The following is a 13,298-nucleotide window of genomic DNA, read 5'->3' as shown; positions in this document are numbered from 1 at the left end:
TTTCTTAGTGCATCATTCTCTTGTCAATTCCATGTGACCTTAACATTTTACTAAGAAAAATTTTCTCAAATAACCCAACGTTTAAAACAAAAATGCCATCCCAAAATTGGGTTTGGTTTTTTTTCTCTGTAGCATAAGTCCCTAATTAAGAATACAATAAATCATATTTTATATAAATAAATTTAGTGAGTTCCAATCATTATACATACTTGGCAGAACCTAGTCAGTTATATCTGAAATAAGAAGAAAAGTATTGGGAACCTATGAGATTCCCATACAGTACAGATGTGAAGAATGTGGAATTTTAAATAGGTGCATTCTAGATCTGTAATTCCATGGTTTGGGATATTTTTCCTTTGTATGGAAGAACACTAAAGTGCCTTAATGCCACAACACTAGGTAATCTACTGGGATAGGAATGGAGTTTGATTTCACTGGCATTGGGAACTCCCAGATGAGGAAATTACCTCTGTCGATGTAGGTTACTATCTTCTCCGCGACTTGCCTAGAACAGAGAGGTGATTTTCGCAGGGTCAACAGGCAGTATCAGAAGCCAGACTCAAGCCCAGGCCCTCCTCGATTACAGGTCAGTACTATGTCTACTATGCCATGTTGCCTTTTACATAGAAAAGGGTTTAACTAAAAGTCTTACCTAATTTGCAAAGATCTATCTACTACTTAACAAGAATTGTTTTCGAAAAAGTTTTTTTTTAAATTTGTTTAGACTTTTCTCCTAATGGATCCTTTAGAGATATTTATTCAAGCATCATTTTGAGGGCCGAACAAGGCACTAAGAGCCTCCACCAACAGGTAAAGGAGAAAAAGTCTATTATCCTACATAGTTTGGATTTCAGGCTACCCCCAGATAAAAATGTTAATACCATCACAAACACATTGCAGTTACATTGAAAATATTTAATTGGCAATGATATCAGTGGACATAAAAATGCAACACCCCTGGAGCTGCTATCGGAAAGATATCCTGGCATGGAAGAATCATGTGAACAGTGGTCATGGAAGTATTCCTAGCCTTTGACAGAGCGACGGATGCTAGGCCCCAAGTAATAGGAAATGGGGGGGGGGGAGAACACCATAAGTAATAATACAATAGAAAGGCAGACTTCGTGTCTACCTTCTATCTTCCCCTCCCTTCCACACATTCCTCTCCCCCACTTAACACATATCCCCGCAGTCACTTAATGTTTGTTACACATCATCGAAAGCAGCTTATGACTCCTCTCATGAGCAGTGCACAAGAGGCCAAGGGTTAAGTTCGGCAGCCAAAGGGGTGGGGGTGGTGAGGAGCGGATATCCCAGGGAGCTCTGCAGGATATGATATCCAAGGGGCTGATCTAGGAAGCCGTATAGTGAGTGCTATTAGCGCAGTCAGGGGTATAGCAAGGAGATGCAGCCCTCTAAGAGGGAAGGGGGAAAAAAGAGTGAAGGTGAAGGAGGTTTGGAGTGGATGTGATGAGGGGGATAAAAAAAGGGGATGGGGAGAAGGAGCATTAGAGAAAAGGGGGTTGAGAGGGAGAAGGAAGGAAGGAAGGAAGGAAGGAAGGAAGGAAGGAAGGAAGGAAGGAAGGAAGGAAGGAAGATGGATGGATGGGAGAATGGAAGGAAGGAAGGAAAAGGAGGAGGGGGAGGAGGGGCAGAGAAGGGAGGTCCAGAGGAGGAAGAGGATGGCAGGAGCACAACGAAGGGTGGGGAGGGCGCGGCGCGCGGAGGGAGGGGAGGGCGGCTCGCGCTTACCCCACTCGAGGAACTCGGCCACATACTTGTCCCTGCGCAGGGCCGACTGGCTGCACTCGGTGTAGAGGCAGATGAGCACGTCCAGCAGGGCCTCCACGCTCAGCGAGCTCTCGTTGCGCCACGGCCCGTCCAGGAGCAGCTGCTCCAGCTTCTTCAGCCGCACCTTGGCCGACATGATGCCCGCACGCCCTCGCTCGCTCAGGACACCGCGCGCGGGGCGGCCTCGGCTCCGCCGCCTTCAAGCCCCGGCCAGGCGGAGGCCGCCACTATCCACGGCCCAGAGTTAGAGCGAGCCCCCCGGCGACCGAGGGACTGGGCAGTGAGGAGCCCCGGAGCAGGCAACGGCGCGGGGGCGGCAGCGGCCGCTCTCCACTAAGCCCACATCTTCTGGGGCTCCTCCCGAGAGGCGAAGGGTTTGGGGCCCCTGGCCCCTCGGGGCCATGGGCTGGTGCCCCTCACACAGGCCGCCCCTTCCCCACCTTAGCCGCGACGCCGCCGCCGCCGCCGCCGCTCCTCACACACAAGCACTCACACAACCAACCCCGCGCCCTCAGCGCGCGCAGCCGCCGTCTCTCCCACGCACGCGCACCCCGCCCGGCCTCCGGTGGCGGCGGGTTCCGGAGATTCGGTCGGTTCGTCCCCGTCCGTCTGCCCGCCCGCCCGCCAGTCGCCTCAGCACCCAGAGCTACCCGCCTCCTTCCCCGCCTCCCCTCCACCCCGAGCCGGGTGCGTGAGCCAGGCCGGATCGGGGCGCAAGCTCCCAGCCAGCCTGCTAGCCAACCAATCCAGGGGCTGGCCGCCGCCCCCCTCCTCCCCGCCCCGCCTCGCCCTGCCCCTCCCGTCCCCTCCGCGGCGCTGACCTCACCGCGCAATTCCTCCCCTCCCTGATTTTCCTCCCTCCGCTGCTGTCCCTTTTCGCCTTTGCGCACCCCGGACAGGGTCTTCGCCGCTTGCCGTAGGCCGGGAGAAAGGGAAGGGAGGGGGAAGGGAGAGGAAGGAGGGTGGGCGAGGCTCCCTGGACTTTCCTGTCCGGAGCTGGGCTCTCTGCCCCCTCCCCCGCCCGCCCCGCGTGCCCGCCGTCGGCTCCCGGGCGTGGCGGTTGTGGAAGTGGGCTGGGGCGCGCACGGGACTCCCCGGGGGAAGGGAGGGAGGCAGGGAGGCAAGGTCCGTGATTGGGCTGACCACGCGTGGGAGCAGAGGAAACGTGTCTTTCGGGAGGAGGGCGGCGACCGCGGCTCTTCGAGCCTCGTCAGGCCCCGGAGCTCAGCTTGGCCCCGCCACCCCGCAGCCCCTCCCCCGCCGCTGAATTGTGCCTGTTGACGGGTGCGAATGCCTCCCCGGGAGGGCCCCGGGCGGAGGGGACCCGAGCTGGAGGGGATCGAGGGCTGCCCCCAGCTCCCACGTGGGCGCTGGGGGACACCCAGATCTGGAGGGAAAGGGGCGGGGAGCGAGGTTTCGTTGGAGGTGGCCCCCTCCCCGGGGGCATCCGTGTCCGGAGCGCGGTGGCTCTGCCCGCATTGGCCTCGGGTATCAGAATCGGGATTCGGGGAGGCGCGGGAGGCGGGCAGCGCCGCCGGCTCCCGGTAAGTGGGCACATTCCTCGGCTGGGTGAGTCAGGGTCACCTGCTGGCTGGCGGCTCCCTGGAAACGGCCTCCGGGTCAGCTAGCGAGGCCCGCAATGCCGAGGCTTGGTCGGGCGGAGAACGGGCCTTTGATGCTTGGAAGCAATGTAATCCACGACCATCTTAGTAGTACTTTGGACAAAAGCATTGTTCCACCATGGACAGGTGTGTGTGTAAATACTCATGTAGTGTATAACATATATATGTGCAAAATATATAGTGTTTATATACATGGTGTGTGTGTGTGTGTGTCTGCGCAGAGTAACACAGCATCATTGTTCCACCATGGGAGTAGGTGGATATGTGTGTATGTATAAAAATATATATGTGCGAAATATATAGAGGGTGCATATACACACATAGTATATATACATAGAGAATCATTGTTTCACTGTGGAGGTGGATGGGTGTATACATGTATAAACACAAACAGAATCATTGTTCTACCATGGCTGGCTGGCTGGGTGTGTATTCACACACAAACACATAAACTTTTTTACAGCTATTGTATGTGTATGTATGTACATACATATTGCAACTATAGATTGTATTAGGAATGGACTAAATGACAGGACTACTGGGGACAGTATGTTGGACTGTGACTGATCAGACCAGTACAAACTGTGAAGCCTCTGCCATAGGTGGGGCACAGATAGCACCTATAAACATTACATGTACACATCCCCATGGTGCAATCATGATTCTGTCTGCATATATATATATATATATATATATATATATATATATATATATATTATATAACAACTGTATTTATAACTAGTATATATAAATATACATACACACATACACACACCTGCATGGTGGAACAGTGATTCTGTGCAAATTACATCTACACACACATACGTATGTCTGTTCGTGTGCATACATCTATATATGCACACATACATATATGTATATGTAATTTATTTTTCTCCTAGGCATTCAAATTAATTCAACAAACGTTTTGTTCCTTACAGTGTCGAGAGCACTGGAAAGTTTGTATATGACTAAGTCCTTTCCATCACTGACCTCACAGTTTAACAAGCACAATGTAACAAATACATAAATAATACAAAAGTAATATATGGTAAGTGCCTAAATCAAGGATAAATAAAATTCTGAGTTCCAAGAAGGGAAAGGTCTTTTCTGGAAGTTGTTTTGTCACCCACACTTCTGAAATACCAAGGAGATATTATGGTTTTTGATTGGGCTGTTTCTGGGGGAGAAATGGGCTCTAGTCTAAGTAAGGTAGTAGACTAAGAGAGTATTTGTAAAGCATGTTACAAAAAGGAAGTAAAGTTCAGTATCAGATTGTATACAATCTAATAATCATTGCAAACTATTCAATTATAAATTCCTTGAGAGCTAAGAATGTCTTTAATCATCCCTAACACCTGGCACAGACATAGTCAGCATTTAAATGTATGTTGAAAGACCTAAAGATACCACCTACACAATAAAAATAACAGCATTTGTATAGAGCTTTGCCAAGTGCTTTGCATATATTATCTCTTATCCTCAACTACCCTGTAGATTAAGTGCTATTGTTATCCCCATTTTACTGATGGGGAAACAGACTGACAAAAGTTAAATGATTTGCCTTGGGTCACAGGGCTATTATGTGTCAGACTAGTTCTGAACTGGGTTCTTCCTGACTCCAGTTCTAAAGTTTCATCAACTACACCACCTAACATCTACCTCCCTCTACTCTATTGCCACTAAACACCCTAACGTAAACCCTTATTACCACCTACATAGACTTATTTCAGGAACTCCTGAATAGGTGTTCCTATTTTGACTCCCCTCCAATTCACCCTTCATACAACCACGTTCATTATGAATAGATTTATTGTGTCACTCATCTGTTCAAAAAATGCCAATGGCTTCTTTCTACAAAATAAAGTTCAAAATCTTCTGCTCCCATTCAAGGTCCTCTAAAATTTGTCACCACCCTACTTTTCTAAGCTTCAACTCATGGTACTCTTTTCAACCCATTCTACCTAGGCTTTAACTGCAGAATGGGTGTTGCCTCAAGCAAATTGAGACCTGAGAAAGACCTTAGCTTAAAAAGGCCAAGGTCTTCCACTGCGTCAGGGACCATTGCCGCTCATCCTGATCTGTGTCTTGTCATTGGACTTCAATTACTGGAGGAGAGAGTGAGGCTGATGACTTTGCACAGCCCTGCCTCACTTAAATCCAATTCATTTGCAAGTGAAGACATCGCCCTCCTGATGTCATTGATCCCTTTCAAGAACCAAGGGCAAGCAACAGCTCTACATAAACTAGACTATTCCTTGAAGCACCAGCCCACCTGTTTCTTTGTCTCCTCCATCGTCAGTGGTTGGAATGTGTACCTCTCACATTGAATTCCTACCCTTCCTTTAAAAACTGACAGGTTTTACCCCTGAAGCCAGAGCTGTAACTAAGGCTGTGTGATCAGAGCTTTTCCCTTAGGTGCTGCAATTGACAATATTTAAACAAATAGCTGTCTTTCCAGAGAGTTAAAACAACTAGCACCTAGTTAGCAAGAAAAATAAAATAGTAATCTGCCAGTTGGTGCTTCTTCCCCCAGGGTGACTGCATCCCAGTAGATGTCTTTCCTTCACCTCCCCCATAATAACTTCTCTAGCAGCCACCTCTTACCCCTTTGGGGAGCTACTGTGACCCCCCCACCTCTTGCCCAAGGCATATTTTGTGCAGCCTGCCCCAGGTCCCAGAATTGTTTGTTGCTTTCCACGACCACACCCAGTCTCCTGTCCCACATAAGTGATAATAAATAAGTTTTATTTAGCATCTAACTTATTGTGCATTATATACTATGTGTTATTCCCCTACTAAACAGAAAACTACCAAGACCATTTGTATCTCTTCCAGTGCCTAATGTAGGCTGTATACAAAGTGGGTGCTTAGCAGATGTTAATTGAATTTACTGTTTTTTTAAAAAGTACTAAATTTGAGGCAATGTAACATAGTAAAAGTAGACTAGACACCTCAGATATTAACTGTGTGACCCGGGTCGAGTCCCTTAATCCTATTTGCCTCAGTTTCCTCATATGTAAAATGTGCTGGAGAAGGAAATAGCAAACCACTCCAGTATCTTTGCCAATAAAACCCTAAATGGAGTCACAAAGAGTCAGACCATGACTGAAAACAAACAACAGTAACAGATGACTAGGAGTGAGTAGATCATTGTCTGACTTTGGGCATGTTATTTCTCCAACATCTCTAAAAGGAGATAATTAATAATCTTTGTCTTGCACACTTACTCATAATCAAATACGATAAATGTGAAAGCTTTTGGAAACTGTTAAATGCTATACAAATGAACAGTATTGCATTTTTTTAAAAGAAACCAGTGCTGGCCTTTCCTATCTCTCTTCCTTTCCTTTTAGCACTCCTGCTTCTGTATTCTATCTTTTTGGTTTTTTTATTGCCTTAATTTATTTACACTATTTGCAATTCTAAGATTGGAGAAGCTGTGCAATGTAGGTAAAGTTTAGTTCATTGTGGAGAAAGTAATTCAGTGGCCCCTGTATGACAGTTGGAATATCTGTAGCTCGATAAAATGTGTAATACATCAGCTAATTGGAAGCAGTGTGATTCCCAGGCTGATAGGCTGTGCCCCTTAAAAAGTTGTTCTCTGGTGCAAAAGCAGTAGCCTGATGCCTTCCTGAGTCTCAAACCCTCCTGCTGCCTTTTTTTTCTTGTGCCTGAGAGGGTCTCAAAGCTAAAAGGACCTCCAAGATCACTGAGTCCAACCCCGATGATTTTACAGATAAGGAAATTGGTTCAGAGACTTTGTGACTTTCCAGAGTTACATAGCTAGTGAATAGCCAAGCCAAGACTCAACCCAGGTATTCTAACTCCAAATCCAGCACTCCTTTAATTACTCTAAGATGCCACTAGAGTGACCCACACATAGCTAGAGATAATCTCTCTTGACCTTTGTTCCAGCTTTGGAGGATTTTGTTTCTTTTCTTGTCTTTTTAATTTTTTGAGACTGTCTCCCTATCTCACCTAGGCTATAAGTACAGTGGCCACTAAGAGGTCACTGATTGACACAGGAGCTTTGACCAGCTCTGTTTCTGATCTAAGCTGGTTTACCTTTGTTTAGGCAACCTGGCAGCCTTTTACTCTAAGGAACTCACCATCCTATAGTACAGTACTTAATACTGGGGTATATGGGGCTGGGAGCACTAACACCTCTGGTATGAGGGCTTGCCAAGCCATTTTCGGGGCTGCTCATCCATCTTTGGTGTCCAACCAGTCACCCAACTTTCACCTGTGGCTCTAAAAAGCTGTAGCATGCACAGCAGCCACACCCCAGTAAACCGTCTCAGCAACACACTAAACCAGGTTGAAGGCAGCTGACAAACCTCAAAGCCGTCAGTGAGTTAGGGAGATATCTATCCCAAGCATGGGAAGACACCTTCCTCCCCACCCACCCACCCGCATGAGACAATTTGTTCCAATAGCCATGAAGGCAGCTAAAGCAGACCCTGTGGAGTGCTTAAAGCTTGGTTAGACATCAAAGACTGCAAGGTCATCCACTGCATCCCAGGCCATTGCCAGTCCTCTTGACTTTTATCTTGGCACTAGACTTTGATGACTTTAGAAGAGAAAGTGAGGCTGACTACTTTGTGCAACTCTGCCTCACTTAAATCCAATTCACTCCAAAGTCAAGACATCACCACCTGACGTCATTGGTCCCCTTCAAAGATGAAGAACAAACAGCAGTATTTGTTACAAAGACAGTACCTAATCAGTTCTTCCTACTGTTGTAGCTCCTAGGCTCAATGATCCACCAACCTCAGCCTCCTTTTGTAGTAGAGGGTGCAGGCACCTGCCACCATTCCTGACCACTAGAGGCTTAATTAAGTTAGAATGTATTTATGTTGTCTTTTCTACTTTAGGGCAAAATAAGTACTCATATTAAATATACTATATTAAGGCCCCCAAAATAAACTATGTGGAGATATGTACACACTAGGGCTAAGATATATAGTATCGTGTAAAGACAGTGAATTTTTAAAGATGAGCCTGTGGAATTAAGTTGGTCAAATTAAGTTTATTATGCACTTGTGTGCCAGGCACTGTAGTAATCATGAGATACCACCCAAAAAAAGGTAAAAACAGGTTTTTTGTTTTTTATAATATCAAATCTTTCATTAGCAAGGAAAATGGAAACAAAATTAGAAGAATATGCAACATCTTAAAAGAGTCACTGGGTTCTTTAAGGTGGGGATACTTTGACTTTACAACCCCAGGGGAGGGTTGAGAATTAGCAAATGCCCTAGCTGGTCATCTCCACTGCCCCCAGATCTTACTTTTCTCTAGCTGGGAGATTGTCCTCAATCCACCTGATGAACCTCATCTTGATTTCTGTCACCCCTGTCTCCTTTGAGAATGTCTCGAATAAACTTCACACCCACCGCCAACTGGACTGTCTCCAGGGTTCCCCTTAACACCCCACAAAAAAAGGTTGGAATGAATGAAGAAGGAGTGGTTATCAGGAAGCTCCATGAAATGGACCAGGGAGTTGTTTTCCAGGATCTGGAAGAATTTGTTACTGGCTAGGCTCCAGCTGGTGATTCCCAGGTACATTTTAAATGCTGCCTTGGCAATGATGTCACTTTCCCAAAAGGCATGGCACCTGCCAACATTTGACCAAGCCAGGAAATCTTCTATCAGTCAGATACCAATATTGTAGCCCACTTCATCCAGTTGTTTGTTAACATGTTCATTGTTTTCATAGTCCTTGCAAAGCTGAGTGACCAGAGCTAGGTCAGGGTAAAAAGCTGAAAACTCTTTTTCTTTCTCTCAGTACCTCAGTCTACTTGGCTTGCCTCTGACATGGTGCCAGCCACCAACACCACCCCCACCTTGGGACTGTTCACCTATTCCCTGTTGCCCCTATCCCTTACCCCTTAGCTCCCTAGCCCTGCTGTGGGCTGTGGGCTGCACAGCCAGAGCCTTTTTTTTTTAATATAACTCAATTCAAGAAGTTATTAAGTGCCTCATATGAGGCACTATACAGGGACACACTGGACACAACCAAATCTCTACCCTTGACCTTACATCCTGCTATGGGGGAAAGGAGCGATATAAACAGTATGAATATAGATAAATATGAAATACTTACAAGGGAATTAGAATGGAGTCTAGCAGCTGGGGACATGAGGAAAAGATTTGTTTAGGATATTGCATGTGAGCTGAACCTTTGAGAGAGAGAGTTAGGAATTCCAAGAGGCAAAGGTGAGGAGGATGAGCATTCTCTTCCTTAGTAAGTAAAGACCTTGAGGTGAAGCCAAAACCAAGGCAGCCCTGGGCCTAGAGTCTGACTAAAACTTGAAATGCCATTTTGTTCATGGAGCAAACAAGTGTTGATGTTTACAGACCATTGATGGGAATGGGAACCCACTTGCTTACTATGAACCCCCCACACTATTCTTGATAGGATCTGCCTTTATGTAGAATTTTTCACCTCACTTTAAGGAAGCTTATGATTTTTCCTGTAGTAGAGTTTGTGACAGAGGTAAAGAAGCTGGTGCGGTAGAACAAATCCTTTGTGGTGATTACCCAGGAGCTATTTATTCATGTGGGTTTTCATTAGGTGCCATCAACTCAGCTGCTCTACATCTACCAGAAGTGTTAAGTGCCAATTTCATGTATCTTGTTACTCTTTGATACTAGCCATGACATTATGTAAAGAACACTAAATTTGTAGTAATGGGATCTGGGTGGTCTGGCTGACACCAGAGCCAGCATTTGCCACCTGCAGAATGAAGTATAGAAGCAGGAAATGTGTTGTCCTATACTGGCAACAGCAAATAGACTAGTTGGGAATGAGACATAAGTGCATAAAAAGTAATGGGAAATATGCTTGAAAAAAGAGGCTGGAACCAGAGTACACAGGTTTAAGTGCCAAACAGAAGAGTTTATATTTTCTCCTACTGTAGAATACTCCATGATCTTATACCCAAAGGGAAACACCAGAATTAAATAAAATATTTCCTCTGAGTTCATTCTCAAGGAAAAAAAAACAGTAAGAGAGGCAGCTAGGTGGCTCAGTGAATAGAGCACCAGCCCTAGAGTCAGGAGAATGGGAGTTCAAATCTGGCCTTAGACACATAACACTCACTAGCTGTGTGACTCTGGGCAAGTCACTTAACCCCAATTGCCTCAACAACAACAACAACAAAAAAGTAAGGAGTTCAAATTTTAACGGGAGAATCAACAATATGTAACTAGGTACATATAAGATATGTATAAAGTTGATGGGAGGCAATCTCAGAGTGGGAGGCTTTCTGTAGAATGTGGGATTTGAGCTGACACAAAGGAAGCCAGGAAGACTAAGAAGTGAGGGAAAGGAGTGTTCCTTCCTGGCACAGAAGGCAGCCAGCACAAAAGCAGCAACACTAAAAAGGGAACAGCAGATACCTGGATTCAGGAGTGCAGAGGAGAGTAAAGTGTAAAAGGACTGGAAACTTAGGGGGGGGCTAGGTTAGGAAGAGCTTCAAATGCCATACAAATGACTATGTTTGATCCTAGAAGTAATAAGGAGCCCCTGGAGTTTATTGAATGGGGGAAAGGTAGTGGTAGTGTGACTTGGTTTGACATGACCTATATTTCAGAGACATCACCTTGGCAGCTAAATGGAGGATGGATAAAAGTGAGGAGAAACTTGAGTCAGGGCCACCAGTTATAAGGCTTTTACAGAGAAGTGAGGAGGGTCTAAACTAGGCAGAGGGCTGTAGAAAGAAGGGGATGTATCATGAAGGCAGAAAGAAGAAAATTTGACAATGTGGAGTGAGGGTTGAGTCAAGGATTACAGAAGGCTGCAAACATGGGGGAATGAGAGAATGGGAGTGCCATCAACAACAACAGAAGTTCAGAAGAGGTTAGGATTTAAGAAATAAGATAACAAGTTCCTTCATAGACCTGTTACGTTTGAGCTGCCTATGAGACATCCAGCTTAAGATGCCCTAAAAGGCAGCTGGTGATAAAAAAAAAAAAAAAACTAGCTCAGAATAGAGACTAATACTTGAAAACAGTATAAATCTAGACATCATATCTGCATAGAGATAACTGAGCCCTTGAGAGCTGATGTAAAATCATGAATTAGGTAAGATTCCCAAGTGTCACACTCTCACCTAAGTTCCCGTCCTGAATTTCCGGTTGCTGTGAAAACTGTGTGTCCTGCCAGCGCACTCAAAACGTACTCAGCTAAGCTCTTCATCTTTCCCCAAAACATCTCCTCCTTCTGACTTGCCTATTTCTGTTGATGGTACCACTATCCTCCCAGTCAAACAGGCTTGAAATCTGAGTTGTGGCTGACTCTTCTTTTCACCCCATTCAGGATTCAAGCAGTCACCTAATTCTTCACAGTGTTTCTCAAATCCTTCCCCTTCTCTCCATTCCTCCAGCTACTTGCTGCCCTCCATCAGGCACTTGATCACCTGCCCTATTATAATAGCTTCCTGAGAAGCATTTCCACTTCTTTTCTCTCTTTTCTCCTATCTATGCTTCACATTCTGTCGGACTGATCCTCTTAAAGTAAGCCCTGTCAGAAGACCTAAGTTTAACTCCTAACTCTGATGCCCGCTAGCCTTATGACCCCCGGGGAAATCCCTTTACCTCTCTGAACTCCTGAGTACAATGAAGATAATGCTTATACAGTACTGCCTTCCTCATGGTGTTGTTGTGAGGGAAATTCTCCATACACTTTGAGTTATTATTTCTAGGATTATTTCCAAAAAATGAAACAAAGTAAGTTTTAATTTTATCATTCCCTACTCAGAATCCTTCAGGAGCACCCCATTTCCCCCAAGACAAAATTCTTCATTCTGCAGGTGGCAAATGCTGGCTCTGGTGTCAGCCAGACCACCCAGGTCCCATTACTACAAATTTAGTGTGTTTTTACATAATATCACGGCTAGTGTCAAAGAGTAACAAGATACATGAAATTGGCACTTAACATTTCTTGGTAGACATAGAGCAGCTGAGTTGATGGCACCTAATGAAAACCCACATGAATAAATAGCTCCTGGGTAATCACCACAAAGGATTTGTTCTGCTGCACTAGCTTCCTTACCTCTGTCACAAACTCTACTATAGGAAAAATCATAAGCTTCCTTAAAGTGAGGTGAAAAATTCTACATAAAAGCAGATCCTATCAAGAATAGTGTGGGGGGTTCATAGTAAGCAAGTGGGTTCCCATTCCCATCAATGGTCTGTAAACATCAACACTTGTTTGCTCCATGAACAAAATGGCATTTCAAGTTTTAGTCAGACTCTAGGCCCAGGGCTGCCTTGGTTTTGGCTTCACCTCAAGGTCTTTATTTACTAAGGAAGAGAAAGCCTGGAAGGGGAGTGTGATTGTGAAAGCTAATAGCGAAGATGCTGCTCTAATGGCTTTAGAAAAATCCACTAACCTCGCACTTTGGGAAGATTAAAGGAATTTAAGAAATAGAAGACAGTGGTCAGATCAAGATAAGGGCAGCCTCTTAGCGAGGCACCTGCCTGGCTGGCCTCTTTTAGGTCCCATGGAGCCTGCATGGAAGTGCTTCCGAAATACCCTGTTCAACTTCACCTGGGATTGAAAAGGCAGCAGGGAGTGATGCACGAGCAATTCGATTCAGCAGACTTTAATAAGTACCTACTATGTGCACGTGTGCTGGGGGGTGGTGACATAAAGATGTGATGCCACTTAGTCTCTCATCCTCATGGAATTTATAGTCTACTAGAGGAATGAGACAAAAACATAACTAATAAGCAATGTTACATGATGGGTACAATAGAAAAGTACAAGACGGAATGCCATGTGAGGTGTGAAGAGGAATCAACAGGGGCATAAGGGAAGGCCTCCTGAAGGAGGTAATGTTTAAGTTGGTCTTTAAAGGCAAAGGTGGGCAAAACATTCCA

The 13,298-nt window shown here is 45.5% G+C and overlaps 1 protein-coding gene and 1 pseudogene across 1 annotated transcript in view; both read right to left on the bottom strand.

The window, feature by feature from the left end:
* CDC42BPB (CDC42 binding protein kinase beta) overlaps positions 1-2,377 on the bottom strand; it is a 145,064-nt gene extending 142,687 nt beyond the window's left edge. Inside the window, exon 1 of the mRNA XM_020971138.2 lies at positions 1,753-2,377. Coding sequence (XP_020826797.1) covers positions 1,753-1,927 — 175 coding nt within the window. The 5' untranslated portion in view covers positions 1,928-2,377. The remainder of the gene's footprint in view (positions 1-1,752) is intronic.
* Positions 2,378-8,697: 6,320 nt separating this feature from the next.
* On the bottom strand, positions 8,698-12,932 carry LOC110197360 (trafficking protein particle complex subunit 3 pseudogene; annotated as a pseudogene).
* Between the last annotated feature and the right edge of the window lie 366 nt (positions 12,933-13,298).

This window comes from Phascolarctos cinereus, unplaced genomic scaffold (genome assembly GCF_003287225.1).
Source record: "Phascolarctos cinereus isolate Bilbo 61053 unplaced genomic scaffold, phaCin_HiC Scaffold_2;HRSCAF=192, whole genome shotgun sequence".
In the NCBI taxonomy this organism is placed as follows: domain Eukaryota; kingdom Metazoa; phylum Chordata; class Mammalia; order Diprotodontia; family Phascolarctidae; genus Phascolarctos; species Phascolarctos cinereus.
The sequence above is the reverse complement of the archived record's forward strand: the minus strand, read 5'-3'. Positions and strand labels throughout refer to the sequence as shown.